Source organism: Tiliqua scincoides, chromosome 4, assembly GCF_035046505.1.
Source record: "Tiliqua scincoides isolate rTilSci1 chromosome 4, rTilSci1.hap2, whole genome shotgun sequence".
NCBI classification, from domain to species: Eukaryota; Metazoa; Chordata; class Lepidosauria; order Squamata; family Scincidae; genus Tiliqua; species Tiliqua scincoides.
This window is the reverse complement of record NC_089824.1, coordinates 201,987,862-202,015,629: the sequence shown is the minus strand read 5'-3', so window position 1 is coordinate 202,015,629 and position 27,768 is coordinate 201,987,862. Positions and strand designations below refer to the sequence as shown.

The following is a 27,768-nucleotide window of genomic DNA, read 5'->3' as shown; positions in this document are numbered from 1 at the left end:
CTAATGAGTGAAGGGGAAAAGTGCTTACTTCTGGTCATCACCTGCTTAATGATGTCACTTTCAGGCCTCTGCAGGCATAATGAATCCTATTCAGCCCAGTTTATGAAACAAGTTTGACACCCCTGGTCTAAATCATTAAATTTATTACAAATGGACAAGATGCTATGTTAGGCTCCAAATGTAGGTCTGGATTCCCTTGAGTTTGGCCTGTATTACAACTTCCAATTCTTAACATTTGCCAGTTATCCAAACCACCCATTACATTCTGTGACCTTTCCAGCTGCCTTTGCAAGTTATCTGGTTTTGGAGCAGTGATTAACCCATTTTTGCCCAGACCACAGGTGTACACATTTGGTCCCTGTTGCGTATATGCACCGCTGGAAAGAAATTGCTGCCAAAACCAATGACTGTGAAAAATAAAAAGAGCAGTTGTGATGCCAAGGGTTTTTATTTACAAATACAGAGAGCCATTGCTTCCAAGGTGGAGTGTGACCAAGGGCAGATACCAAAGCCTTTTTCTCACCAGAGTCCACCATTGTCAATTGTACATCATTTCTGCCATGTGGGACATCTCCTTAGGGATATGCAAGAAATCTTCCACGTACCCTGAAAGATCTTCAATAGTCACATCATCCACAGAAGCCCGGGCTTGCTCAGAGCAAGACTTGAGAGAACTGGAGGGAATTCCTGATGGAAAAGATTGGAAGTTGTCCTGCACATGTGTTCTTCTTTCAGGTGCTGACTGGGGAGAGTTTTGTAGGCCAGAGAACACATACACTTTCATATCCTGCCATTGCTTACATTGACAGGTCTTCTCTGCACATGTATGCAGATTCCCTTTATTTTTTTCAGACACAGATTGAAAGTCAGAAAAATCTGTAGCTATGGGAATTGCTATGGGAAGAGAAATCACTGCAGGGTCATTTTCAGGTTGGTTTTTGGGAATTTCAATAGTTAATGTCCCAGAATGCTCGGCACAAGTTTGCTTCTGATCAGCACCATTGAAGGGATGACTGACCTGTCCATTCTTGGACAACTGCATGGGGATTAGCATATTCAATCCAGGGCCACTTTCAGAAGAGTTATCTGGGCTCTTATGCACTGGCTGGGTGCAAGAAGGCATTTTGGGGCTGCAGTGGATGAATTTAGGAGGATGGAGGACTGGAGACTTGGATCTTCCCTGTCGCTGAATTCTTATCATGCCTCTCACAGGTTTCCTCAAACACCTGGAAGGAAAAACATTTAGTTAAGTCTGCACAGAATTACATAGCCTTTATTACAAGGGATTTAGTTTGTAGATTAGTAAGGAAATTTTATATTCCTTTTAGGTCCCTTTTGAGGTTATCAGGCATAAGGATAAGGTTTGTTAGTTAAATTTAGATTGTGTCTGTGTGATATTTTCTTTTGGTGCATGCTCTGCTATAGCAGACTCTGATATAGTTGTTTTTGGGGGAGAGTCCAGCAGCAGTACTGTACTAAACTGCAGGCATTCTAGAGCAAGCAAGTGGAAAATAGCTATTCCTATCAACTTCAGTGGAGCACTAGATATTTAAAACCCCTAATCCAAAGAGTCATAATTCTGGACCTGGATTTTAAATCTGGATTTTGGTGCTAATACACATTCCTATTACCTAGTCTATGCCATGAATCCTAAGTAGGCCATGTATTTAAGCCACAGCTTTTTAATATTCTGACAAGGTGCTAGTTGCATGCACTTCTATTGGACATAAAAGCCATTCTTTCCACTGGCATTGTCTACTAGAACACAATGCTGAGGAACTGGTTAATCCACACCTCCACTCTGACTACTCAAGAGAATATACTGTACTATAGGAGCATGCACAGCATAACCCATGTAGGAATTAGTAAGAAAGAATTCTAGTGCCTAGAAATTCTCTTCATTCACACAAACAGTCTAAGAATTTTTAGAGGTCCTTTAATGTTAAAAAGTATAGATGGAGCTCCTTGTTATAATTAGGACTAGGTTTATGAATTTCTAATACCCCAAAATACTTTCCTGAGAATAAAACAAAGCAACATGTTTGAGAGACAAAGAAAGTAGAAACCCCTTTTTAAATAAACAATTGCTGTAGACAGATATCAAATTCTGCAGTTGGCAGTCTATAGTAAGTACCTACGACATTTGGTGTTGTACAGGCATTAGCTTAGTTCCCATGGCTCACCTCCTCCTGTACATCCATTTGATTTAATGTCTGAACAATGCTTTATTGTCTGTCCTGTCTGCAGAAGTCCTGTCGGCACATCATATATACGACAAAAATAGCGATATACAAACCTGAGAGACAAGCTGAAATGCGTTGGCTCTACACAAGCATCAGGTTTGTAAAAAGGGAGAGTGGGGAAGAAGGTATAAGGCAGACTGAAATGTTCTTAATTCTGCAGATAGTTTGTATATCTACATACATTCTTATATACTCTTCCACATCTAATACAGTATACATCTTATTTGGCATTAAGTAAAGTGAAACAATTTTCATAAGAAGAGCCCCGTTGGATGAGGCCAAAGGCCCAACTAGTCCAGCTTCCTGCATCTCACAGTGGCCCACCAAATGCTTCAGGGAGCACACAAGACAGACACAATCTGCGTCCTGGTGCCCCCCCCCCCCGCCCATATCTGGCACTCTGAGGTAGAGGCACTCCTCTAAAACCAGGAGCTTCCACATTACCTATCGTGGCTTGTAACCTGTGATTGACTTTTCTGCCAGAAATTTGTCCAATCCCTTCTTAAAGGCATCTAGGCCAGATGCCATCATTACTTCCTGTGGCAAGGAGTTCCAAAGACTAATTACATGCTGGGTAAAGAAACATTTTCTTTTGTCTGTCCTAACTCACCCAACACTCAATTTTGGTGGATGTCCCCTGGTTCTGGTGTTATGTGAGAGGAAAGAGCATCTCCCTATCCATCTCCTGCATAATTTTGTATGTCTCAATCATGTTTCCCCCTCAGGCACTCTTTTCTAGGCTGTAGAGCCCCAAACACTGTAGCCTTTTCCTCCTAAGGAAGGTGCCTCAGCACAATAATAATTTTGCTTACTCTTCTGCATCTTTTCCATATCCGCTATATCGTTTTTGAGATGTGGCGACCAGAACTGGACACAATACTCCAGGTGTGACCTTACCATTGATTTGTACAACAGCATTATAATATTAGCAGTTTTAGTCTCAATTTCTTTTCAAATGATCCCAAGCATGGAATTAACCTTCTTCACCGCTGCTGCACATTGGGTTAACACTTTCATTGAGCTGTCCACCAGCACCCCACGATCTCTCTCCTGATCTGTCACAGACAACTCAGAATCCATTAGCCTATATGTAAAGTTTTGATTCTTTGCCCCAATGTGCATAACTTTACATTTACTTGCATTGAAATGCATCTGCCATTTTGCTGTCCAGTCTCCCAGTTTTGGAGATATCCTTCTGGAGCTCCTCACAATCTCTTCTGGTTGCTTGGAAGTTTCGTGTCATTCACATACTTGGCTACCTTACTGCTTAGCTGTCTCCAGGTCATTTATGAACAGGTTGAAAAACCATCGGTCCCAGGACAGATCCTTGGGGCACTCCACTTTTCGCCTCTCTCCATTGTGAAAATTGCCTATTGACATCCACTCTCTGCTTCCTGGTCCTCAACTGGTTCCTAATCCATGAGAGGACCTACCCTCTAATCCCCTGACTGTGAAGTTTCCTCAGCAGTCTTTGGTGAGGGACCATGTCAATACTGCTTAAATTTGCATTAGTGCAATGCAACAGCTGCCTCTGGTCCCTCCCCAAGTGCTAGCCAGTTAACACCATAGAATGAGCCTACAGCTCCCACCTCAACTCCTCTGAAGTATTCATGTGTTGCACATGACCTGTTCTGCTGCAGGAAAAATCTCCTTCCACCTCCTTGAATGAAGACCAGCAATTTATTTAATAAGACAAGGGCTACAGATGATTTGAGAAACATAAGGAGGCATGCCAGTCTCCATTACTGCCTACCTTCTGGCAAGTAGTGAAAAATATCCTATTCCAACCTACTTTGTTGTGTACTTGGATCTATCTCAGTATGCTAATTTCTTGGAACTGCTGTTTTATGTTTTCATGACAGTAATTCTTGTGCCATGTTTTAATTTGTATCTCAGTAATTTCAGTTATATTGCTTGAATTGTCACAGCCACCTGGGGGACAATTCTATAGTAGAAGAGTTGGATATAAATAATAGTTAAAAAGATAAGCAAGACCGTGGCTATTGGTTCTGCCCTGCTTCTCAGGCACCTGGCCATTGTTGCAGTGGCACAAGTGCCCCATTGTAGCTTAAGCAGGTCCTGGGAACTGGGATTTGGCATATTTGAATAGCTCCACATTTGAATTAGGTCAATCAACAAGATCCAACTCAACTTACCAATGCCAGCTCTCTTTATTTGCATACATATGTTTCACTTTGGCTTCCTCTGTATTTCTAACAAGTGCCCGTGGAGAGATCCCTTCATTCATAGAAAGAGAAGCAATGGATCTAAAGCATGAAAAAAAGTACATTGTCATCATTTGAAAGAATAAGAAAAGCAACACCAAGGCTGATTGAGGCAGAATTATAAATTCTGCTCCCCAGAACCTTTAGCATGAACAACTAGCAAAGGTGATTTTTCCATATTGCATATATTTTTCTTGAAGGGAGTCAGCTAACGAATGGATGATCTGTAGTTGAATGTCACAACATTTTCACTTTAATTTAGAAGTAAATATGGGTTGCTCCAAATTTGAATGGAGGAGAAGGGGGTGTTTAAGGTTGGTGTTTCTGCACCAACTCTTTGGTTGCAATCATTCCCCAAGTTCCTATTGGGCCAGCTAAGAGAGGAGGGTGAAAAGCCTAGCAATCTATATATTTTATCCAGCTGGGCAAACAGCTGTGTGTGGAGGAATCTAATACTACTGCTCCAATCAAAAGAGCGGCCTGCAAGGACTTTTCTGTGAGAATAGATGGAAAGTCATTCACAAGTCTCCCATGTATGGCCCTTGCTTACAGCTATGCAACAGATTTATCATCCATTTTCTAATTCCAAATTGCAGAACATTCATAAACAACTGTCCACAATAAGAACAGATCCACTTACATATTTGGAATGAGTTTCTTTAACACAACTTTCAAATGCTTTCAAATGCTGTCAATTGCCCATTAACTAGCCCACTAGTTTTGGCTGTCCCCTGGGGGCTGGGGATAAGAATAGGCCCTCAGTTCGACTGTACTTGTCTTAAGAGGCGACTAAACAGCCACCAGGTAGATGGGACTTGTCAGCCTGGGAAGGCAGCTCCTCTGAGAGAAAGAAAACTGATCCCAAACCTCCACTGCCTTGTGGCTACATCCAGTTATGGAAAAGGCTTCAGGAGTCAACCTCAAGGCAAAATCAGGAGCTGGAGTCCCTGAGGCAGTTCACGGCTGTATACAGTCATGCTCTGGCAACTCCTGCGACGCCGCTGGAAGCAACCGTATTGGCTTCTGCCTTTCAATTGCACCATTTCAGCAACGTGGAGAGGGGGGATTTGCTGCATAGGTAACAGCCTATCCTCCAGACCACAGCTGCAATACAAGGACATCTGCAAGAGGGATCTGAAGGCCTTAGAAATGGACCTCAACAGGTGGGAAGCCTTGGCCTCCGAGCATCCCGCTTGGAGGCAGGCTGTGCAGTATGGACTCTCCCAATTTGAAGAGATACTTGCCCAAGGCAAAGAAGGAAGGCCCGTAGCTAGGGAGACACACCAGGGACAGACTACATTTGCTCCCAGTGTGGAAGGGATTGTCACTCCTGAATTGGCCTTTTCAGCCACATCAGACACTGTCCCAGAACCACTTTTCAGAGCGCAATACCATAGTCTTTCGAGACTGAGGGATGCCAATGAATAGTTTTGGCTATCCGCAGGGGATGCCATTCCATTGCAGGTATGGGGGCATGCCTGCACATAGCAGAGCCAAAGCAACATTCCAGTTGCTTGACAAACTGCAACTCTATAGTGCAGGGGTCTCCAAACCCTGGTCCGGGGGCCAGATGCAGCCCGCAGGGAGCCTCTGTCTGGTCCGCGGCCAGCCTCTTGTCCCCTAAAAGCCTCTGGCCCACTTGACTGAATATGACCAGAGCTGTGCTCCAATTGTATCTGGAGGGTGTTCTGAGGGTCAGAAAGGCTGAGTGAATGAGCCCACTCATTCATTCATCTAAGTTCCATCTCTTATTTATTTATTTAAATTTTATATTTAAATTTTTTCCGGCCCTCAGCACTTCGCCAGATATTTCATGCAGCCCTCTGGCCAAAAAGTTTGGAGACCTCTGCTACAGTGCATCATAACTTCCGTCAAGACTCCCTCTCAGTCACAATGACTTAAGACTTCCCTCTCCAGCATGCTTCCTCAATAGAGTGCCACCCTTTGGACTCATTATATTCCATTTCTCATAGTCATTCATTAAGAAACCGTGGGTGGAAAATGTGTCACATGTTGAGAAAACCCCTAACAGGGCAATTAGAATTAAATCTGATGTTTAAATTTCCCCTTAAAGATCTGACATGTTTCTTAAATATACAGATCCATCTTGCTTCTGTTACTTTTTATCATTTATCTTGCTATTTGGCTGTATAAGGGCCCCCGCAGAGACTTACAAATTTGAAAATGTGAGAGAATAGTTAAAACAGCTGTCACTACCCACTCTGCCAAAGATCTCCAGCAGCTCATGGATCATTTTAGCAAGGCCTGCCAAGATTTTGGACTGACAATCAGCCTGAAGAAAACACAGGTCATGGTTCAGGATGTGGACTCAGCTCCCTGCATTACAATCTCTGCACATGAACTGGAGGTTGTCCATGACTTTGTGTACCTTGGCTCAACGATCTCCGACACTTTTTCTCTTGATACCGAGCTAAACAAGCGCATCGGTAAAGCAGCTACCACATTTTCCAGACTCACGAAGAGAGTCTGGTCCAACAAGAAGCTGACGGAACATACCAAGATCCAGGTCTACAGAGCTTGCGTCCTGAGTACACTTCTGTACTGCAGCGAGTCATGGACTCTTCGCTCACAACAGGAGAGGAAACTGAACGCATTCCACATGCGCTGCCTCCGACGCATCCTCGGCATCACCTGGCAGGACAAAGTTCCAAACAACACAGTCCTGGAACGAGCTGGAATCCCTAGCATGTATGCACTGCTGAAACAGAGACGCCTGCGTTGGCTTGGTCATGTCGTGAGAATGGATGATGGGCGGATCCCAAAGGATCTCCTCTATGGAGAACTCGTGCAAGGAAAGCGCCCTACAGGTAGACCACAGCTGCGATACAAGGACATCTGCAAGAGGGATCTGAAGGCCTTAGGAGTGGACCTCAATAAGTGGGAAACCCTGGCCTCTGAGCCGCCCGCTTGGAGGCAGGCTGTGCAGCATGGCCTTTCCCAGTTTGAAGAGACACTTGGCCAACAGTCTGAGGCTAAGAGGCAAAGAAGGAAGGCCCATAGCCAGGGAGACAGACCAGGGACACACTACACTTGCTCCCAGTGTGGAAGGGATTGTCACTCCCGAATTGGCCTTTTCAGTCACACTAGACGCTGTTCCAGAACGACCATCCAGAGCACGATACCATAGTCTTCCAAGACTGAAGGTTGCCAACAACAACTTAAAACAATGAAATTTCTGAGGGAAGTATTACTGTCATACTTTAGAATAAGTGTGCTGGAGTTTTATTGGAGTGATTTTATTGCTGTATTTGACTGTGAAACTTTTGTTGATATGTTTGTATTAAATTTATTTTATCTGAATTGTTAGCCACCTTGAGCATCTACAGAAAGACAGAATAGCATCTTTAAAATAAATGAAACACGTTGCCTTGTCAGTGCAGCCTTTATTCAACAGTCTCTTTTCCCTTTGATATAGTACATTTTCCTATAAGTTGTTATTATTGTTATTAATACAGTGATGCCTCGCAAGACGAATGCCTCGCGCAACAAAAAACTCGCAAGACGAAAGCGTTTCGCGATTTTTTTGGTGACTCGCAAGACAAATTTTTCTATGGCCGTGCTTCGCAAGACAAATTTTTTTGCATTTTTTTTTGTTTTGGTTTGTTTTAAATCGCACAACCGTTAATACCCAGGATGCATTGAGGTTTTGTGCTTGAAATTTTTGAAATCCTCTGTACAGTATGTATGCCTTTAAAGAGCACTTAATAAACACTTTGTCAACCAAATTTGACTTTGTTCTGACTTTTATTGCCCATAGGAACGCATTAATTAAATTTCAATGCATTCCTATGGGAAACCGCGCTTCGCAAGACGAAATTTTCGCAATATGAAACAACTCGCGGAACGAATTAATTTTGTCTTGCGAGGCATCACTGTATACTGTTTATATTTAATATAAACATATTTATATGTTTACATAAACATATTTATATAAACATATTTATATACCGCTTTTCAACAAAAAGTTCACAAAGCGGTTTACAGAGAAAAATCAAATAATTAATGGCTCCCTGTCCCAAAAGGGCTCACAATCTAAAAAGATGCAACAACAGCAGGCAGCCACTAGAAAAGACACTGCTGGGGTGAGTGAGATGTATAAGACCTTATATAAGATGAATAAGACACTTAGAGCCCAAACTATGCCTGTCTACTCAGAAGTAAGCCCAATTATGGTCAATGGGGCTTACTCCCAAGAAAGTGTGGGCTTGGGCTGTTAGTGAGATGTACAAGTCCTGAGGGAGGATAGAAATCTATGCTTTTTAAAAAGTGTCTTTTTAATACTTTTTTTGTGAAATTGCGTTTTGTAAATTAAAGAAAACTTGTAAAAAGAAAAAGACGGGTTATAGCTCAAACCTAACTTATCAGGGATTATTATAAAGTGTGATTCTTTTACACTTAAAGTGTAAACTTTTTTTAATTCTTTAATTCTTTACACTTAAAATATTTTTTTAAAGGCAGGATCTTCCCAGCTATTAGACACCAATCACGCCTCCCCCCCCCCCCATCAAGATGGCAGGAATTTTTTTTTTTTAAAGAACTCCAAATCAAATTGTTTTCACAATTTTCCAGTGTGCAAATGACACAACATGTACAGTTCTATTAATATTTACACTGTCGCTTACCCTTCTGCATCAACTCTTAGCTTTTTGAAAGCGGCCTGGAGATTCTCCTCGATCTCCAGCATTGTTGGAGAACAATCCACTGCTCTTTTTCTCTGCAGGCTTAAAAAAGAAAAGAAGACTAAAGTGGAGGAAACCAATGCTGTACAGAAAATCATAAGTCATACCATATTACACTAATGAAAGTGATGAAAGTGACATGTGGCAAAAAACTATATGGAAAATAGAAATTCAGTGCAAAGTTGATTATGAGCCAAGGAAGTTGAGAACAAGCATCATTAAACAACCTAGGTAATTTTAATTGATGTGCTAAAATAGACCACAGTTTTCAGAAGGAAAAAAAATTACATTGTAGGGTTGCTTCACTAAATTCTTGTAGAAGAGGCAACCAATGGAACATACACGATACAACAATTTTACACACATTTAACTCATTAATTCCTGCCCAAACATGTATTGTGTTTTATAATTGTGTGAAGTATGAAACAAACTTTAGAAGACACGAAGCCTTTACAGACTGCAGACCACACATAACCAGAAAAAGTTCTTTTGGCTATAATGTTATGCACACTTCGGAGTAAATCCAACTTCTGAACAACTTTTTACACAGAGGTTCATTTTAATGACACCAACAACTTCCACTGCCCTTATCAGATTGCCAAATATAACTTATTTTGAAAACAAGTTTGTTAATGTTAAAAGTTCTCCCCTGCCTTTGGGCACTTCAGTAAGGTAAAGGTTTTATATATTTGGCATCATTTATTTTAAAGATGCCTACCATGCCCTTCCACCCCCATGGGGGCCACCTGGGCAGTTTACAGTTGTAAAGAAATAGATCAAAACTATTAACCAGGATTAAACACATCAAAAAGAGAGAGAAACACTTTGCTGGTAAGCAAAGAGATTAAAAAGCAAAGGCCAGACAAAATAAATTTAAAAGTGTCTAATCACAGAGTCATTCAAGCCTCCTGAAAAAGGGAGTTCCACAGTCTGGGTATTGCAACAAAAAGCCCCCCTCCCCCCATTTCCATCTGAGAAGCAGAACCTCTGATGGAGAGTGATGTTAACAAGTATGCTTGTCCTTCAGTATCAAAGCCTTAAGCCACATATAACTTTAAAGGTAATAATCAACACCTTGAACTGGGTCCTGAAACAGACTTGCAGATAATACAGACCTGTTGGCAACCTTCAGTCTCGAAAGACTATGGTATTGCGCTCTGAAAGGTGGTTCTGGAACAGCGTCTAGTGTGACTGAAACAGCGTCTAGTGTGACTAGGATCAAGGCTAGTCTAGAGGCCTCCCAAACTGCAGGCAGGGTTCTTCAAGTGAAGTGCAGCTCCATCCAGGATGTCCTCCCAGATCTGACTCAGCATTCCTACTGACAAGAGCACCTCTGCCTAGACTAGATTCAGAGCCCAATCCCAGGCAAGTCTACTTAGAAGTAACTCCTATTAGAGTCAATGGGCTTACTCCCAGGAAAGTGTGGATAGGATTGGGCTGTCAGTTTATTAACCCACACCCAGTCCTTCACTGCAGCCAGGTGTCAGTTCAGAACATCCCCAACCACCCTAGTCCCTAATGGAAAGGTGAAACAAAAGCCAGGCAATATTCATATGCTGATGGCACCAAACTCCAAATCCCCAAAACCTGTCCTAGCAGCTTCATATAGATGTTTTAAAAAGGGGGGGGGGGGGAAGAGACAAAAATGGAACTTGGCAGAACTCCAAAGAGTCAAGCTGTAGTACCACCTGTAACCTACCTGTCAAGTAACAGCAAAATGCCATGCCTCCTAAGCCCATCACTGCCAGGATAGCTATTCATTTGGTGATCTTCTGTTGAAACCTGAGCATGCCATCACTCCAGCAATGTTTGGTTTTACCACTTTTGTAAAAAACACAGACTGCACAATATACATCATCTAAGTTACCTATCTATTGTAATATCCCATGTGGGTTCTGCTGAGCTCAGATTGCTTTGACATATATGTCTGAACTTTTGCAGACTTGGGGCACAATCCTAATGTTAAAAAAAAATTATTCCAAGTAGCACAGGATATTGCATGCACACTTGGGTGGCACTACTCTGAATTACAAATGCTGATTATGCATCCTGATCCAGAGACCATTCATTGCTTCTGCTCTCTATTTCTTGCTACCCTATTTGTCTCTTTGCTGTTCTCAGGCAGGTTTCCAGCAGGTGCAGAAAACTTAAGACTCTTCCACAGGCCCAGTCATCCAGACCACAAGGGACATCTCCAAATTGCCTGACAGCACAAATTCAACTTCAATTCAACTGAAAGCCCAACAAATTCAATTTCAGCCCAACTTCAGAATAAAAGTAGGATTGTGCTTCAAGTCAATGTCAATGGGGCTTACTCCCAGGTATCAGGGAGTAAGTTCCAATGAACTCAGTGGAACTTACTGCAGAGTAACCATGCATAGGCCTCAACATAGGAAAATTTAAGTTATATGAAGCAATTCTGGGCTTAACTATAGCTAAATGTATGTAGAATCACTACAAACAAAAGCAACTGAAGCTTTTTTGAAAATGATTATGTTGATGTGCCTGAGCTGTATATACCCCAAAAGTTAACTCTGAAGTTTTAAAATGTCTGTAAACTTCAAATTAACAATGATAAAATGAAAGCAGCAGAAAGATACATTGCCAGAAAGATGCTCACTTGGACAAATTTCCCTCCCTGCTTCACTCAGCTGATGTTTGTTTGCTCTGAAGTTATTTAATTCAGACATGTTTTTTATCTGCTTGCTGGATGGATGTCATTATGACACTTCTGAAAGGATAGGATATGTCACAATGCATTTGAAGTACACATTGGATGTTGAATCAGGTAACAAGGAAAACAAGAGGAAGTGGTTAACAAGATTGTATCTTGTGATGTTCATCTACAAGTGGTTGGATGACATTGAGATCTACAAATCAGTCTGTATACATTAACTTTAATTGAAATATTTATACAGTGCCTGGGGAACTAGACATTGTACAGTTATCAACTAGAATTATTTGGTGATATTCCTACATGAACTGTAATAACTTCTTGCCAGAGATGAATGTTTCAGCTGTTAAGTAAAAGGTCCATTTTCTGTATTCATCAGAAAATCAGAAGCCGGACATAATTCGAGAAGCAGCAGAAGGGCTTAAGGTTCTAAGTCATCAACTCCAGACAATGGTTGCTTGAACTTTAGGGATTACTGTACATTAAATGCAAGCTCACTTCATGCCAAATACAGAAAACTTGGGAGTAAAGAGTGCTCTCCCTATCTCTGGCTCTAATAACAAGCAGAACTGCCAAGTATGCACATGGCTAGTAATTCCATAGTCCCTGATCCATTTAAGACAACTGGTGGAGCACCCCTTACTTCTACATTACCACTAACAATACATTAAGCAGCCTGAAGCATTCTGAAAGTCATGCTACAATGTTTGGCCCCACTACCCAGGATCATACCTACAGAGGTCAGGGGCCTCAGTAAATCACAAAGACAAAGTGAAACCCCCACCTGCAAGTGGGCCTACAATCCATCTACAGATCAGATCCAGTCTATAACATCCCTCTGCTTTTAATGGCACATATGAGTGTCTGTGCCAAATAAAGAACATGGAGACTTAAAAAAAAACCTGCATGCAACCATTTTAAAGTTTTAGTAAATGTAGTTGGGTCAGACTTTTCTAGCTGACACATTTGTTGGAGTATAAGCTTGATGTAGACTCTGGTCAGAACCAATAAAACATATACTGCAATGAACATGTGGGTCTCTATAGCAGTGAGAAGTTTTAAAGTGAGTAGTCCAACAGAAGGTCTCACCTCACTCCGATTGTGTGTCCTACCTTAATAAAAACATGTAAAACATGTAAAAACAATGGAGAGGGGTGAAAAGCTGTGTGCCCCAAGGATCTGTCCTGGGACCAGTGCTCTTCAACCTCTTCATAAATGACCTGGAAACAGGGGTGAGCAGTGAAGTGGCAAAGTTTGCAGACGACACCGAACTTTTCCAAGTGGTGAAGACCAGACAGATTGTGAGGAGCTCCAGAAGGATCTCTCCAAACTGGCAGAATGGGCAGCAAAATGGCAGATGCGTTTCAATGTAAGTAAGTGTAAAGTCATGCACATTGGGGCAAAAAATCAAAACTTCACATATAGGCTAAAATTCAGCGTTGGGAGGGTTAGGACAGACAAAAGAAAATATTTCTTTACTCAGCATGTGGTCGGTCTGTGGAACTCCTTGCCGCAGGATGCGGTGACGGCATCTGGCCTGGATGCCTTTAAAACGGAATTGGACAAGTTTCTGGAGGAAAAATCCATTATGGGTTACAAGCCATGATGTGTATGTGCAACCTCCTGACTTTAGAAATAGGCTATGTCAGAATGCCAGATGCAAGGGAGGGCACCAGGATGCAGGTCTCTTGTTATCTGGTGTGCTCCCTGGGGCATTTGGTGGGCTGCTGTGAGATACAGGAAGCTGGACTAGATGGGCCTATGTGGTCGGTCTGTGGTCGGTCTGTGGAACTCCTTGCCGCAGGATGCGGTGACGGCATCTGGCCTGGATGCCTTTAAAACGGAATTGGACAAGTTTCTGGAAGAAAAATCCATTATGGGTTACAAGCCATGATGTGTATGTGCAACCTCCTGACTTTAGAAATAGGCTATGTCAGAATGCCAGATGCAAGGGAGGGCACCAGGATGCAGGTCTCTTGTTATCTGGTGTGCTCCCTGGGGCATTTGGTGGGCTGCTGTGAGATACAGGAAGCTGGACTAGATGGGCCTATGGCCTGATCCAGTGGGGCTGTTCTTATGTACCTCACTGTCCTGCAGAAAAAAACAGGCTCAGGACAGTCTGCAACAACATCTACGCCAGACTACATTGTACAAGTTCAAGAGGAGCCAAGCTTTGGCTCACAGGAACATCAAAGTTGTCACACGTTTGCTTTGGAGAGAACACTGTAGCCCAGGGGTGCCCAAACCCCGGCCCTGGGGTCACTTGCAGCCCTCAAGGCCTCTCAATGCAGCCCTCAGGGAGCCCCCAGTCTCCAATGAGCCTCTGGCCCTCTGGAGATTTGTTGGAGCCCACACTGGCCCAACGCAACTGCTCTCAGCGTGAGGACAACTGTTTGACATCTCACGTGAGCTGTGGATGAGGGTTCCCTCCACTGCTTGCTGTTTCACATCATGATGCAGTAGCGGCAGCAAAGGAAAGGCCAGCCTTGCTTTGTACAAGGCCTTATATAGGCCTTGGGCTATTGCAAGACCTTCATTCATTCATTCATTCATATGTTCCATCTTTAATATAATCATTTATGTAAACTTATGTAAATTTATTCAAATTTTAAATGTAAATTAGTTCATTTTTCCCCCCAACACAGTGTCAGAAAGATGATGTGGCCCTCCTGCCAAAAACTTTGGACACCCCTGCTGTAGCCCAATCCCTTTTTAAAGGCATCCAGGTCAGCTGCCATCACCACATCCTGTGGCAAGGAGTTCCACAGAGTAAATACACGCTGGATAAAGAAATATTTAAAGGTCATATCTATGCTACTGAGACACTTGCCCCCCTCTGTGCCCTCAGAAGTACTAAGTGGTCTGTAAGAACTCAACAAGTGAAGCTTTTCCACGTGACCAGGTGCACTTCACCAGCTGAATTTCCACCAGAATCACACCGTGTTAGCCAAGTGCCCTCCTGCAAGGAGGACAAAAAGGTGGAGTGAACTGGAGACACTCAAGGGACTGCAATCCTATACACACAAGTTCCTGGGAGCAAGCCCCATTGAACACAATAGGACTTACCTCTGAGTAGACATGCATACACAGACAGAGACATGCCTGCACAGAAGTAAGTTCCATTAAAGTGATTAAGGTTTACTCCTAGGTAAGGGTGGATAGGATGGCAGCCTGAGCCGAATCCTATGCTTGTCTACTCAGAAGCAAGTCCCATTAGAGTCAATGGGGCTTACTCCCAGGAAAGTGCGGATAGGATGGCAGCCTGAGAGCCCAAACGTAAGCAGGTCTACTCAGAAGCAAGTCCCATTGGAATCAATGGGGCTTACTCCCAGGAAAGTGCGGACAGGACGGGAGCCCGAGAGCCCAACCGTAAGCAGGTCTACTCAGAAGCAAGTCCCATTAGAGTCAATGGGGCTTACTCCCAGGAAAGTGTGAACAGGACGGCAGCCCAAGTGCCGGGGATGACTCAGCACTGAAGAGCTGGCAGAGCTCAGAGGCGCCGCGATGACTCAGCAGAAACAGCCCTCCTCTTGCTCGCGGGGCAGGAAAACCATTGGCTACGGGTGCCCGGGAGGCCCACACTTACTCAGCTCGGCAGCACTCGCGAAAATCCACCGCAGGCACCAGTATCGCCACTGAGCAGAAGGACCGTCATCCACCACTTGCGCGGCGAGTGAGGCGGATGAAGAAAAAACAACTTTTTAAGTGGCCAGAGGGGGCGCTGCGACCTCACCGATGCGCGTGCGCACTACCACCTCAGCGCAGCTGGCCCCTACGCGCGGGAAAGCCCGACCTCCTCCTCGAGCGCAGGCGTGCGCTGGTGAAGTCGTCACTTCCGGTGGCCTCTCACTTCCGGTGGTTGCTCTCGCTGTCTCCGACTTCGGCGGTGAGTTGTGTATTTTTGTGAGGGCGGCGGAGGGTTCGCTGGCTGGTCTCTCGGGCGGAGCCGCGGTCTGCGGGTGAGGCGGGGCTGCGGCCCTTCCAGGGAGCGCGGGCCGCTTTGCGGGCGTCGTCTCCAGGCAGGGGGGCCCCTGGGTGAGCAGGGGGCAGGCAGGGAGGAAGAGATGGTGATGCCCCCCGCTTGATCCCGGAGCCTGTGGAACGCCCTGCCACTGGACGTGGGGGTGACTTCTGGTCTCTGTGGAGCTCTGATGGGGGTTCCCTCCCAGGTGGACAGGTTAAGGGGGGAGGGCCCCATTTAGAGGGAGGGGCTGTGGCTCCATCAGGGACTTGGACCAGGCAAAACATTTCTTTAGCCAGAGTGTCATGGTCTGTGGAACTCCCTGCCACAGGATGCGGTGATGGCATCTGGCCTGAGTGGGAGCTCTGATGGGGGGGTTCACTCCTAGGTGGACAGATTTCTAGATTAAGGTGGAGAGGTCCCCATTTAGAGGAGGGGCTGTGGAACAGACAAAAGAAAATATTTCTTTAGCCAGAGTGTCATGGTCTCTGGAACTCCTTGCCACTGGATGTGGGGATAGTGCCTTGCCTGAGTGGGAACTCTGATGGGGGGTTTCACTCCCAGGTGGACAGATTAAGGTGGAGATGGCCCCATTTAGAGGATGGGGCAGTGGCTCTATTGGGGACTTGGATCACACAAAACATTTCTTTACCTAGAGTGTCATGGTCAGTGGAACTCCCTGCCACAGGATGCGATGATGGAACAGTCAGGGACTTGGAACAGATGAAACATTTCTTTACCCAGAGTGTCATGGTCTTTGGAACTCCCTGTCACAGGATGCGATGATGGAACAATCAGGGACTTGGAACAGACAAAACATTCCTTTACCCAGAGTGTCATGGTCTGTGGAACTCCTTGCCACTGGATGTGAGGATGGTGTCTGGCCTAGATACCTTTAAAAGGGAATGGGACAGATTTCTGGAGGAAAAGTTCATCACAGGGTACAACCCATGATGGGTATGTGCAGCCTCCTGATTTTAGAGGTGGACTACCTCAGAATGCCAGGTACAGGAGAGGGCTTCAGGATGCAGGTCTCTTGTTGTCTTATGAGCTCCCTGAGGCACCTGGTGGGCCACTGTGAGATGCAGGAAGCTGGACTAGATGGGCCCTCTTTGGCCTGATCCAGCCTGGCTCTTCTTATGTTCTTCTTTCGCGTTCAGACATCAACAGAATTCCAGATTTGGAATGAGGAACAATTTTTTTTCCATCAAGGCATAAAAACTGAATTGAAGGTGGCATGGGTTGTTCTCCCCCCCCCCTTATTGTAGGGGAATGCTCTGCATAACCTGTTTGTGTTTAACTGTTGAACCCTTAGGTCTCTCAGTATTCTGGCCAAATGTTGCCATGGTCTTCTATTCTGTTGTACCTAGTAAAGAAAGAACTCTCTTTCTAGGTTCTTATCTACAGCCTGATACTTTATACTAGATGGGCCTTTGACCTGATTCATTGGGACTCTTCCTATGTGTTTACTCCCTTCTACCTGTGCATGCATATGTTAGGATTGCAAAGTTAGACTTCCACTTAATACTTTAAACAAAAGTATTTATACTACCACAAGGTTTTTGCTACCGTTAGATTTATGGGTGTCTGTAGGTAAAAACCTCTTCTAGGTGGCTCTGAAGTGATGGAGGGAAGTAACGTTTCTTAGGTGAAATAGGTGTTTGTTTTTAATGCATAAGCGCAGTTTGCTCAGCACTGTTCTCTTTGAGGAGATATATTGTCAAAAGTTGTATTTCTTGGTCCAGGAGATGGTGTAAAGAAAAACATGTGGTGGAGAATTGTGGAGGATGCAGTGGGGCTAATCCACAAGTGATGGTCTTACTGCAGTACAACCCAATTCAGAAACCAATCGCATGTACAGATCAGTGTAACTGTTTAAGATGGGGTACAACTGTCGTCCCAACGTCACCGCATAGCTCAAATGTTGTGCTGAAGTTCACAGATACAGATTTTGCAGTAGTTCCATATAGAAGCCTAGGCTTGCACAGAGGTAGGAAGGAAACGCTATTGTCACTTATGAAGTCCATCATGATCCTGCTGGACAGAACTGCTACAGGTATAAATTTTATTCACCAAAAGAACTGGAGAAACCAGAAGACTGTTTCACTGGGGCATCTAGAAAAGGCAGCTAAAAAGGCGATGCCTCCAAGCATACGCATACAGTAAAGGACAATGCTAACAATTGTTCATTATTATTAAAAATATATACTGCTGTTCAATAAAGTGGTTTACACAGCAAAACAAATCAACAAATTGTTCCCTGTCCCCAAAGGGCTCACAGTCTAAAACTGTGATTCCCAACTGTTTTCTGAAGCTAAGAGAACCACTGAGTTTTTTTGTGGGGCCATTATTTGGCCGGGGGGGGGGGGAACTCTGCAGTGTTGGTGACGATGGCACTTCTGGGTTTGTGTTGCTTCTACCAACTAAGTAAAAAAAGAAGTTTTGGGCCTTACTTATCAGCAGTAGCAGCAAGAATCCAGGTTCTGCAGTGTCTCTGGCTGCCCCCACAGACAAGTTAAACTCCCAAACCCCCTTTTTTAAACTCCCCCCCCTTTTTACATAGTCAGTGGCAGCGGCACAAATCTGAAAGTGCCATCACCACCACTCTCCTTAAGGAAGAAAATTGTGTTTCCTGCTGGTCTAGAAAGTGTAGAAAAGACAGCTATTGGGAAAAAAAACTCTGTGCTGGGTTGAAGAGGGACAGTTGCTCTCCTGCTAAATATAAGAAAACACCATTGTCCTTGGAGGCTGTTGAAGAAGTAGTCAGTGAGAGTGAATTTTTGTAATGATCCATCCTTCTGTGAGATTGAGGGCAAGGTAAGAGAGAGTCCAGTTTGTCCACTCGTCTCTAAGGTTGGTTGGAACACTAGGGGGCTCTTGTAAGAGATGTCTTGAGCCATGTATATTTATGTGTGAACTATTTCAAGCATATATGTTATGCTTGAACTAGATAGAGGGATAGAGTGAGATAGGAGGGAGTCGGGGGTAGTTCCAAAGATCTTACAGAAGAAGTGTATTTTGAGGAGGCATTTGAAGAAAATAGACATTTCTTAGGTGATCAGAGAGAGAGTTCAGGCATAAGGGACAGTAAGGAAGAAGGGGTGGAGCTGTTTAAGGGAGTAGGAGACCTGAAGATAGAGGAGCTGGAGGAGAAAAGGTCACAGGCAAGAGTGCCATGGGATAGAAGAGCAGAGAAATAAGGAAGGACGAGGCTATGAGGAGTGTTACAGGCAAGTACATGGAGCTGAATCTTCCTGGCACAGGAAGTCAGTGCCAGGTATTTAAGGAGGGGAATGATGTGATCATAGCAGGAAGAGAGGTAAGTAAATTTGGCAACAGAATGTTTGATGATGGCATAAACGGAATTACAGTAAGTAAGGGCACAATCCTAACCAACTTTCTAGTACTGGCATAGCTGTGCCAGTGGGGCATGTGCTGCATCCTGCAGTTGGGGGGCAGTCATGGAGGCCTCCTCAAGGTAAGGTAATGTTTGTTCCCTTACCTCGGAGTTGCATTGCCCTTATGTCAGTGCTGGAAATTTTATTAGGGTTGCAGCCTAAGAGATTGTGATCATCTGTATGCAACCCAGCAGAGAGATCAAGAAGCCTGAGGACAGTATCTGGCAGTGAGAAGATCATTGGTAATTTTTGTGAGAGCAGTTTCAGTGGCACATGGGAGTGGGGAGCACTTTTTTGTTTGGTTAGTAATATGCTTTCCTGGTGTGTGTTGCAGACTTTAATGCTTTATTTATGCTGCTTTTATATTGTATTGTATTTTATTGTGATTTGTTTTTTATGGAATTGTATTTTAATGTATGGCTGCAAGCTCTCCTGGACTCCCTGATGCTCAGACGGAAGGCTGAGATATAAAATAATTAAACTTGTTTTGGGGAATGTCATATTCCTGGCTTTATAGTAGGTGTGTTATCTGCTTCTGCTTTGTGTTAATATATATATTTAGGACCAGTTGGTTGCTGGGTACTGTATAGCTAACCAATATATAGTATGATCCCTACCTAGAGAACTTGGAATAAAAATAAGGTGGAGAAGGCAAACGTTAAGATGATAAACGTTGTCTAATTTATCTTCAGCAATTTCGTTTAACTTTAAAATACAGGTATAGCTTAATTTTGTAGATGAAAGTGCTCCCTAATTTAGTCATAAATGTCTGTATGCTTTTCAATCACTTCAAAAACTAAGCACGAATTTTGATGTAGTGGTGTGTGGGTCTTCACTGTGCAAACTGGTTGCAAGAGCATTCTGTGGGTGTCTCTTGCATAGTTGTATTTCAGAGTACTTTGCCAGAGCCTCCTGATCAAGTGAGCTTTGTTCTCTACCAAGTCCACGTCTTTAATATGACATAAGCAGGCTCTGAATCCTGTGATGTCTCCATTGTTGTCGTGTATGACAGTCATATGGAGCCATTCCAAATTGAAACAATCACACCCAAAGTACATTTTGTGCCTGTATTTTGGACTTAGCTGGGGATGGCATCTGCACAGTTAATACAGGGAAACACCCATGCAAGCACATGTTGTTGTGCCTGTGAATGAGTCTGAAACATCAGAGTTGGACCATGGTGTCCTAAATGTCAGTATCAACACAATTTAAGAAAGAGTTTTGTGTTTTGATTAGCACATTCCAGTGATTTTTTTCCCCCAGGTCTAAGTAGAACCCTTTCTACATAAGGAGGAAAAGACCATAAACACTCAATACTAGGAAACAATGTTCAATTGCTGGATCCCACCACCAAATCTTGGCATATCTGCAGTTTTTTCAGTTCCAGTATTTAGTAGCTGACATCATCTATTGGCTTTGTGATCAATATTTTATTATCACATAGCTCTCTTTGCTACTGCAATTAATTTTGTGGCTTGGGATTGGCTTGGAAAAAAGAGAGAGGTATGCTGCCAGTAAGTGCCATATTGTCCGTTGCTTTTAGCTCATGTAGTGCTGCATTTACAAAATAAAGCATCTTTGGCTTTAAGTGAAGGGGCAAACTACTTAATATCCACATACCGTACACTCATGTTTTTTGGAACTCACCACTTTCATATGGAAACTAACCTATTTGGCAAAAGCTTTTGAAGTAATGTAGATAATTTATGTCCAGGGTGACACGGGTAGACATTGAACCTGGGTCCCCTTTGCCAGTTAAGCTAGAATCCAGTCTTGAACGGACATTTTTCCACTTGCAGTGTCAACATGAGTCAGTATGTCTGAGCTGTGCGTAATATAAACAATAACAATGGGATGTTTTTGATGCAAGATGAATGAAACAATAAATTCCATTGCAGTTGTGTAGAATTTCACTGAAGACAATACTGTATATTTTCCATTCAGAATCTCAATGCAATTTGTTCTCTTTCCCTAGTATTTATTATATGGCAGGCCCAGTAATATTTTAATAGTCCATCAATGGAATCAGAAGCTAAAGAAGGAGATGAAGAAAGTCTGCAAACAGCTTTCAAAAAGTTGAGAGTGGATCCAGCTAGGTAAGGTGTCAGTGGCCGTATTAAATTTTGGATTGTTTATTGACCTTTAAGATGGTGCTTTTTAACATTTCTTCCTTTCTGTTAACTTGGGACTAGCTATGAAGAAAGGCATTCGCTGTTTATTTTTATGTACCTTTGAATGCAAACACACAGTTCTGATCTCTTTACTGTTGACTTGAGCAGGTGTCCTGGTGGCACAGTTTTTATTATCTGTTTTCTGTTTCCTTGATTTTAATGACATGCTAGAGATGCTTGAAAACGGTGTTATTTCTTTTACTCTGAAGTAACCCATTGTGTTTAGTAAGACTTAGGCTGTAATTCTATCTCATTCACCAGAAACAAATACCTCTAGCTGTGAAGTCATGAGGAGGCCCTGTCTTAATGTATCTTTCCTTTTAGTAAAGTAGGGGGTGTGTGCATTGTTGGTTGAGCAGGGTGCCAGAAGTGGCCCATGCAGCAGGTATGTGCATTCCCTTGAAGTCTTTTGTGGGAACATTTTTGTTAATTAGTGGCTGTTTTTTATATATTTAAAAAGAAAAACCCTTCAGCTCCACTCCCTCTCCACAAAAACCAAACCACCAAGACCAATAGCTGCGTGCGTGCATGCGTGCTTGCTATGTCCTAACATAGGGTCATAGGCAGTGTTCCCCCCCAGATACTCAGCTGCACACCTTGCAGCTGTACTCTGTGCTGCTCAGAGCTCTGCTACCCCAAAGTTTGCCAATTATATGTGACAGGAAACACTGGTTGTCAGATACACCCTACTGGATGTAGACAGTTATAATGGGACAAACTAGAGAGTGTGTACTCCCAAGCCCACCAATCGCTTGCAGTTTAAAAAGCTGCATCAGTGTGGAATTTGGGCTTGGAGAATTTGGGCTTTTTGGGAAACCATAAGTAGCTTGCCCTCCCCACCCACCACGAAACGGCCATCCTGGACCCTGCAGAGGTAGTGGGCATACATGCGCTGCCTCTGCAGGCTTCGGGAAGCTCTCTGAGGGGACCAGAGCACAGCTCTGGTTCCCTTCGGTGGGCTCATGGGGCTGAAAAACTCAGATTTGATTATCCCCAATTTTTGGTTTTCATGGGGGGGGGTGTCCGAGAACTAATGCCCTGTGGATACCGAGGCCCCACCTGTGTATCCATACTGCACTGCCTTTTGTAAGATGGGCACCCAGAACATGGATGCACATCCCTTTGAAAAGAGTGAAGTTTAGATAGCTCACATCTAGATGTGCACCTGATTTACCCCAGATTTTTGTTGCAACAAGTGATGTTTGTGTGAAAATATGTTTCCATGCGTAGAACTTCTTGGATCTGGGTGCAGAAGCATGAAGAAAATGCCTCTTTGCTTTAAATGACGTGTTTTTACTCCATGACTTTTTTTGTGGGTCAGTATTTAATATTTAAAATCGGAAGAATTGTGTATAATGTACAGTGTGGGGGGGGGGGGAGAAATGATGAGATGAAACCAAAAAGTTAAGAGAGGAATGCACAAAACAATGACATCCTTTCATCAATTTTCACTGTATTTCACTTTTTTAAAATGCTCAAGGGACTTTGCAAACATTATTCTATATCTAGAAAACCATGAATTTTAAACTAAACCCATAAAATTAGCAGTGATTCAAATCATACCAAGTGTCCTTAACCTGTTATCAGTACCATTCCATAGTACCATCCCATAGTTTGGAAGTTGGACTTCAACCTGAAAGAGTCAGCTTCAGATCCCTGCTCAGCCACGAAGCTTCCTGGGTAACCTTGGCTCAGTCACTGTCTCTTAGCCTCACCTACCTCACAGGGTTGTTGTGAGAACAAAAAGAGGGAAGGAACCATGTACACCACCCTGAGCTCCTTAGCAGAACTGTGGTATAAAAATGTGAAAAATAAATAACCTAATTGCTTTAACTTACTCCAGGCTTCTAGAACATGAGTTCTGTGGCCACAGCTTCTATATGTTTCCCTTAGGATATAACCCAGAGCTAAAAGCAAACTTCCCCATCCCTTTCTTGACTCAGTAGTTCTCTGGGCTGGGGGACTCTTCAGAGGGGAGTTCTATGGGGTACAGAGGGCTCTGGGTTTATGAGGAATTGCCCCCCTCTCCACACACTTGCAAGTTCCTTCCATTCACAGACAAGAAAGTTAAGATACAGATCTGTTTTCTGTTATTTTTTCTCTTCTCCAAAATGTTTGTTCGCTTATTTCACTGTTCTGAACTGAGTTTGGCTCTCTTGCCAAACTGTACATCCTGTATACTTCATGACTGAGGACATATTTGAAACTGGATTCCTCCTGTTCAATCCCAGTTCCCTCCCATTCCATTTGAAGAGAGCCCACCCAGTACTGCTTCTCAGTTGGTGGCCCACCTTCTTGCTCTTCTGCTAGTCTTCCTGCCCAGTTACAGCTTTTCTCCTGATTTTGGGGGGGGGGACCTTGTCATTTCTTAGGTGCTGTGACAGAATCTTTAGTTGTCATGGCAACCTGGATTCTCAAGCCCTGGCCAATATAATAGAAATTCATTTCCAATTTCCTTGGAATTTAGACACTTAAAGGATATTTGCAAGTGTGCACATGTAAATTTGCCTGTGGAAACTTTGTTTTGGAGTAGAATCTTAAGATGTTATTTGACCCTTAATTCAGATCTGCAACATCTGTATGTGAAGGAACAGGACTAAGAGCTCCAGTCAGAGCAGCTGTTGATGGAGGCAGGCACCAAACTGTCTGTTCAAGAGAGACCTGGCATGGGTAAGACTCATTAGTCATTGTATGTTCACTACCTCTTATTTGAGTTAAATTGATCCTTGATCATCAGTACTATGGATTCTTAACCAATATGTTGTATCAGTAAAAATGAATGCTCTTGTTCTTTTTTCCCCTCTTGTACCTTGTTCTGTCTTCTCACATCTTGTCTTGGCATGCATTTGTTGGAGAAACTCCGTGGCTTGTATTAATTTCAGTTTATGGCTAATTATAATAGGTCTTTCTGGCAAGGTTACAATTGCATCACATAAAGTACTGCTTGTGGGTGCTGTCTTTTCTATTTTTTTTTTTCCCTGAAAGGCATGTAGTGCAGTCATTGCATCCCCAGAATTATAGCAAATCATTTTAGGACAGTCATCACTACCGTGTTCTGAAACGTAATTTGTTCCAGAATCTGTTTCTGCTCAAATGTTGCTACTCTTTATACAGGTGTGCAAGAAAACCCTTGAGGGGGGCAATGAGGCCACAGCGCCGCAGGCGTTCCAAATCTCCAGTCCTGCACCCCCCCAAGTTTACATACTGCAGCATGAAGGCCTCTTCTTCAAGTAGCCAGCTGAAACACAAAAACCAGATGGATGCTTCCAAGAATAAAGTCAGCCCAGACCCTGTAGTTACAGAAGAGCCATACGTGGGAGGAAAGAGATGCCCCCTCTTTGATAGCAGTAACTGCAGGAGAGCCAGAGCGGAACACCAGAACACTTGCACAAGTGAGCAGCCTTCAGAGAATTTGGGAAAGAGTTGTCCTGCTTTTTCTTTGGCCTTTGAAATCACCCACGATCTCAGCCAACCTTCAGATTTCCAGTCATTATCAAAGCTGAGTTTTGGGAAGCAGTGCTCTTGTGTGGACAAGGAATGCCAGTGCAAACCATGGCAAGCAATAGAAGCATACTCCTTCTCTGGCTTGCGGAGTGTCCTGTCAGAATGTGAAAAGGCTGTCTTGGAAGTGCGCTCACAGTCACTGCCCAACAGATCGCCCTCTGGTACGAGTTCTTCCGGCTCTGCCCGGTCTTGTTCTGAGCAAGCTCGAGTCTTTGTGGATGATGTGACTATTGAAGATCTTTCAGGATACATGGAGTATTACTTGTATATTCCCAAAAAGATGTCCCACATGGCAGAGATGATGTACACTTGACATGAGAATCATGGGTTGAAAATTCAGTGGTGGTAGTGAGATGTTCCCTCAGTGCCATAGTTGGAAATGTATCCATTGTCATTGCTGCGTGTTTGATCAAATGTTTATTGCACCATACAGTGTAGTTTTTTAATAAAGTGAAAAAGAGACAATAATCTTTGTCTTAAAGATGCATTAGATTGCCTTCAAAGTTCAAGAATGTACCTCAGTAAAGCTTCCCCCTTGCTCCATTCTAATATTCTTATTGCATCATATCTCTTAGCCATCTTTTGCAGTATTGTTCTGTATTAACTAGAAGTTACTTAATCCCCTGAAAATTCTCTTGATTTGAAGTGGTTTTTTCTGGGTTAAGTCACACATTAGCCAACCTGCCTCAAAGGACTGAAACACTAAGCCTTTTCACCACTGTTCTTTTTAAACTTGGACCATGATTCACTGCCATTTAGAAATCAGGAATCTAAGAAATTGTTTGGGATAATAAGATAATAATCCCACATAAACTGGGATTTGAGACTTGATTCTGAGATATATTGTTGGCCATCTTGAAACTTTTATGGCTTCCCTCTTAACTCCTCAGCTGGTTCTGTCTGAGGGGCACCCCAGCCCCTCCCTCAAATTTTGCATGTTGCTTTGGTCAAAATGTCCGTGGTGGCAACTCTAGGCATAGAGTTCTTATTCAAGTGTCCTAATGTCTCTCATCCTATGATTCCGATTAGCATTCCACTTTTCTCCAAAGAGGGTAAAATGCTGAAACCTTGTACCATTTCTTTTTCTAGCATTTTCCCACTCCTTCTGCATTAGGAGAGTCTTTTATGCTCTGCTGAATCTGGGTGTGGATGCACTAAGATTTCATGCATAAGCAGACATCTTATGGAGATGTTACTTATGAAGTAACTTTCTCCTAGTTTCACTCTAGTGTTCATTCAGATGCATAGACGCTTTCTAAATGATTGGTACCACATCATAAGGCCAACTGCACATGCTACGCAAACTTAGCCTGCCTTATTGGGTACTTGAGAGCAGCTCCCGATTGCTGCCCCTTTCCTTTAACATCTGAGAAAGGAGGTGGCATTGTTAAGGAATTCAGCTTAAAAACCTTGCACAAGCTTATAAATTAGGCCGAAAAGAAGAAATGTGGTTAACAGCCAAGGCTCTTGATTCTGTTCTTGTGCCATATTTGGTGGAGGCATAATACTTTTCTAATTAAAATAAACTGTATGCTTGCTATGGATTTTTTCAATTTTTTTTTCTCAGTACCACTTAACATTTGAGTCTGGAAAAATGTATTAAAAATGGGTAGTTGGGCACCTTACAAGGCTGATCTAAGAAGAATGTTCACAGCTGAGTGCTTCCACACTTGGAAATAAGCACAGATTCCACAGTAGGGAACAGTGTTCTGCCTGGAGAGAAATCGATACTACTTTGGTAGGCGCTTGGAGAAGGCTATCTGAAAGGAACTCATAGCAAAGTTTTCCAGTGTTCTGTGATTAAGACCAGGTGAAAAACAGAAAGTAACCAATTGTGTAAGAAGCTGTGATGGTTGAATGCTACAACAGTAGAGTGGTTTGTAAGGAAATATTGTACAACAAGGGCTCCTTGGCACAGGCAAGTGGATGATTTGCTTTCTTAATACTTTAGACTCGGTTTCCCCCAGATAGCTGTGCTGTGCAACCACTATTGAAGTGCATGTCCAAAGTGTATGATAAATAATTTTGTTCCCGTGAGGCTCATATAGGAGAACCTCCAGTAGATTCGTCGCATGATGTCTTGCAGTTGGCTATGGCAAAGCATCGTACATGCAAATGTTGAATCTCTGGTCAGTCACTTACAACCCAGTCCTTTCCTCCCCCCCCCCCAAGCTGGTGCAGCCACATCAAAAAAGAGCATGCTGTATCCAGTGGGGGGGGGGGAGGGAGAGAGATTAAATTTCCTTACCCCTCTGTATGCCTCCTTGAGTTTCCCATTCTGCAATGGGTTTCTTCAGACCTGCTCTGTTGCTGGCGTGATTCCAGGGAGAGAAAGGGAGCAGGGGAGCTGCAAAATAAGAGGATAGGATCTGGGGTGTGCCATCACTGTCTGGCTCAGCCCCTCCCACAGCATCCCTACCTCAATTCTCCCCCCCCCCCCGCCCCTGCCTTGTCTGCTCTGGCGGGCGCAATGAGGTCTGGCAAAGTCCAGGGAGTGCTACCGTCTCTTGTGACAGCGGAATTCAGTTTTGCTGTTACAAAGTACTATGGCCAGCATCCCAGTCTGGCATAGGATTGGCCTGTTAGGCATGGTACTTGCCACTGATGAAGTTCATCATTCATCAAACAACATGAACATGCCTTTGTGCACGCTCCCTTATATTCAGTAGAAATTAGTGCTTGCATTTTGTCTGATTTAACTTCATAAAAGATTTATTCACTGCCTGGACCTATTTTTAACTAGCACATTCTCACCTGGTACTCAAGCATCTCCTATACTGTGTGAGTTTGGGGGAAGGGGAGAGATATACATTGCACAGACTGTTGGAATAGCTGAATCACTGCTTTAAGAGCAATTTCACTTTGAAACTATGGCAACCGATCTCACTTTAA

At 43.4% G+C, this 27,768-nt stretch overlaps 2 protein-coding genes across 3 annotated transcripts; one reads left to right on the top strand and one right to left on the bottom strand.

Moving 5' to 3' along the window:
* Positions 1 to 18: 18 nt before the first annotated feature.
* Positions 19 to 15,538, bottom strand: LOC136648965 (oxidative stress-responsive serine-rich protein 1-like). The gene is made up of 4 exons (XM_066625311.1): positions 15,429 to 15,538; positions 9,112 to 9,210; positions 4,400 to 4,510; positions 19 to 1,226 (listed from the first exon to the last, which is right to left on the bottom strand). Exons 2-4 carry the CDS (start codon positions 9,171 to 9,173, stop codon positions 539 to 541), a joined length of 861 nt encoding a protein of 286 aa, XP_066481408.1. The 5' UTR covers positions 9,174 to 9,210; positions 15,429 to 15,538; the 3' UTR covers positions 19 to 538.
* Positions 15,539 to 15,683: 145 nt separating this feature from the next.
* LOC136648197 (oxidative stress-responsive serine-rich protein 1-like) lies at positions 15,684 to 26,420 on the top strand. 2 transcript variants are annotated; one of them, XM_066624256.1, is made up of 4 exons: positions 15,684 to 15,728; positions 21,177 to 21,297; positions 23,938 to 24,042; positions 24,487 to 26,420. In XM_066624256.1, the coding sequence occupies exons 2-4, from the start codon at positions 21,221 to 21,223 to the stop codon at positions 25,187 to 25,189; spliced, it is 885 nt and encodes a 294-aa protein (XP_066480353.1). In that variant the 5' UTR covers positions 15,684 to 15,728; positions 21,177 to 21,220; the 3' UTR covers positions 25,190 to 26,420. The 2 variants fall into 2 exon arrangements, with proteins under 2 accessions (XP_066480353.1, XP_066480354.1); XM_066624257.1 differs by lacking the exon at positions 15,684 to 15,728 and adding an exon at positions 15,738 to 15,801.
* Positions 26,421 to 27,768: the final 1,348 nt, after the last annotated feature.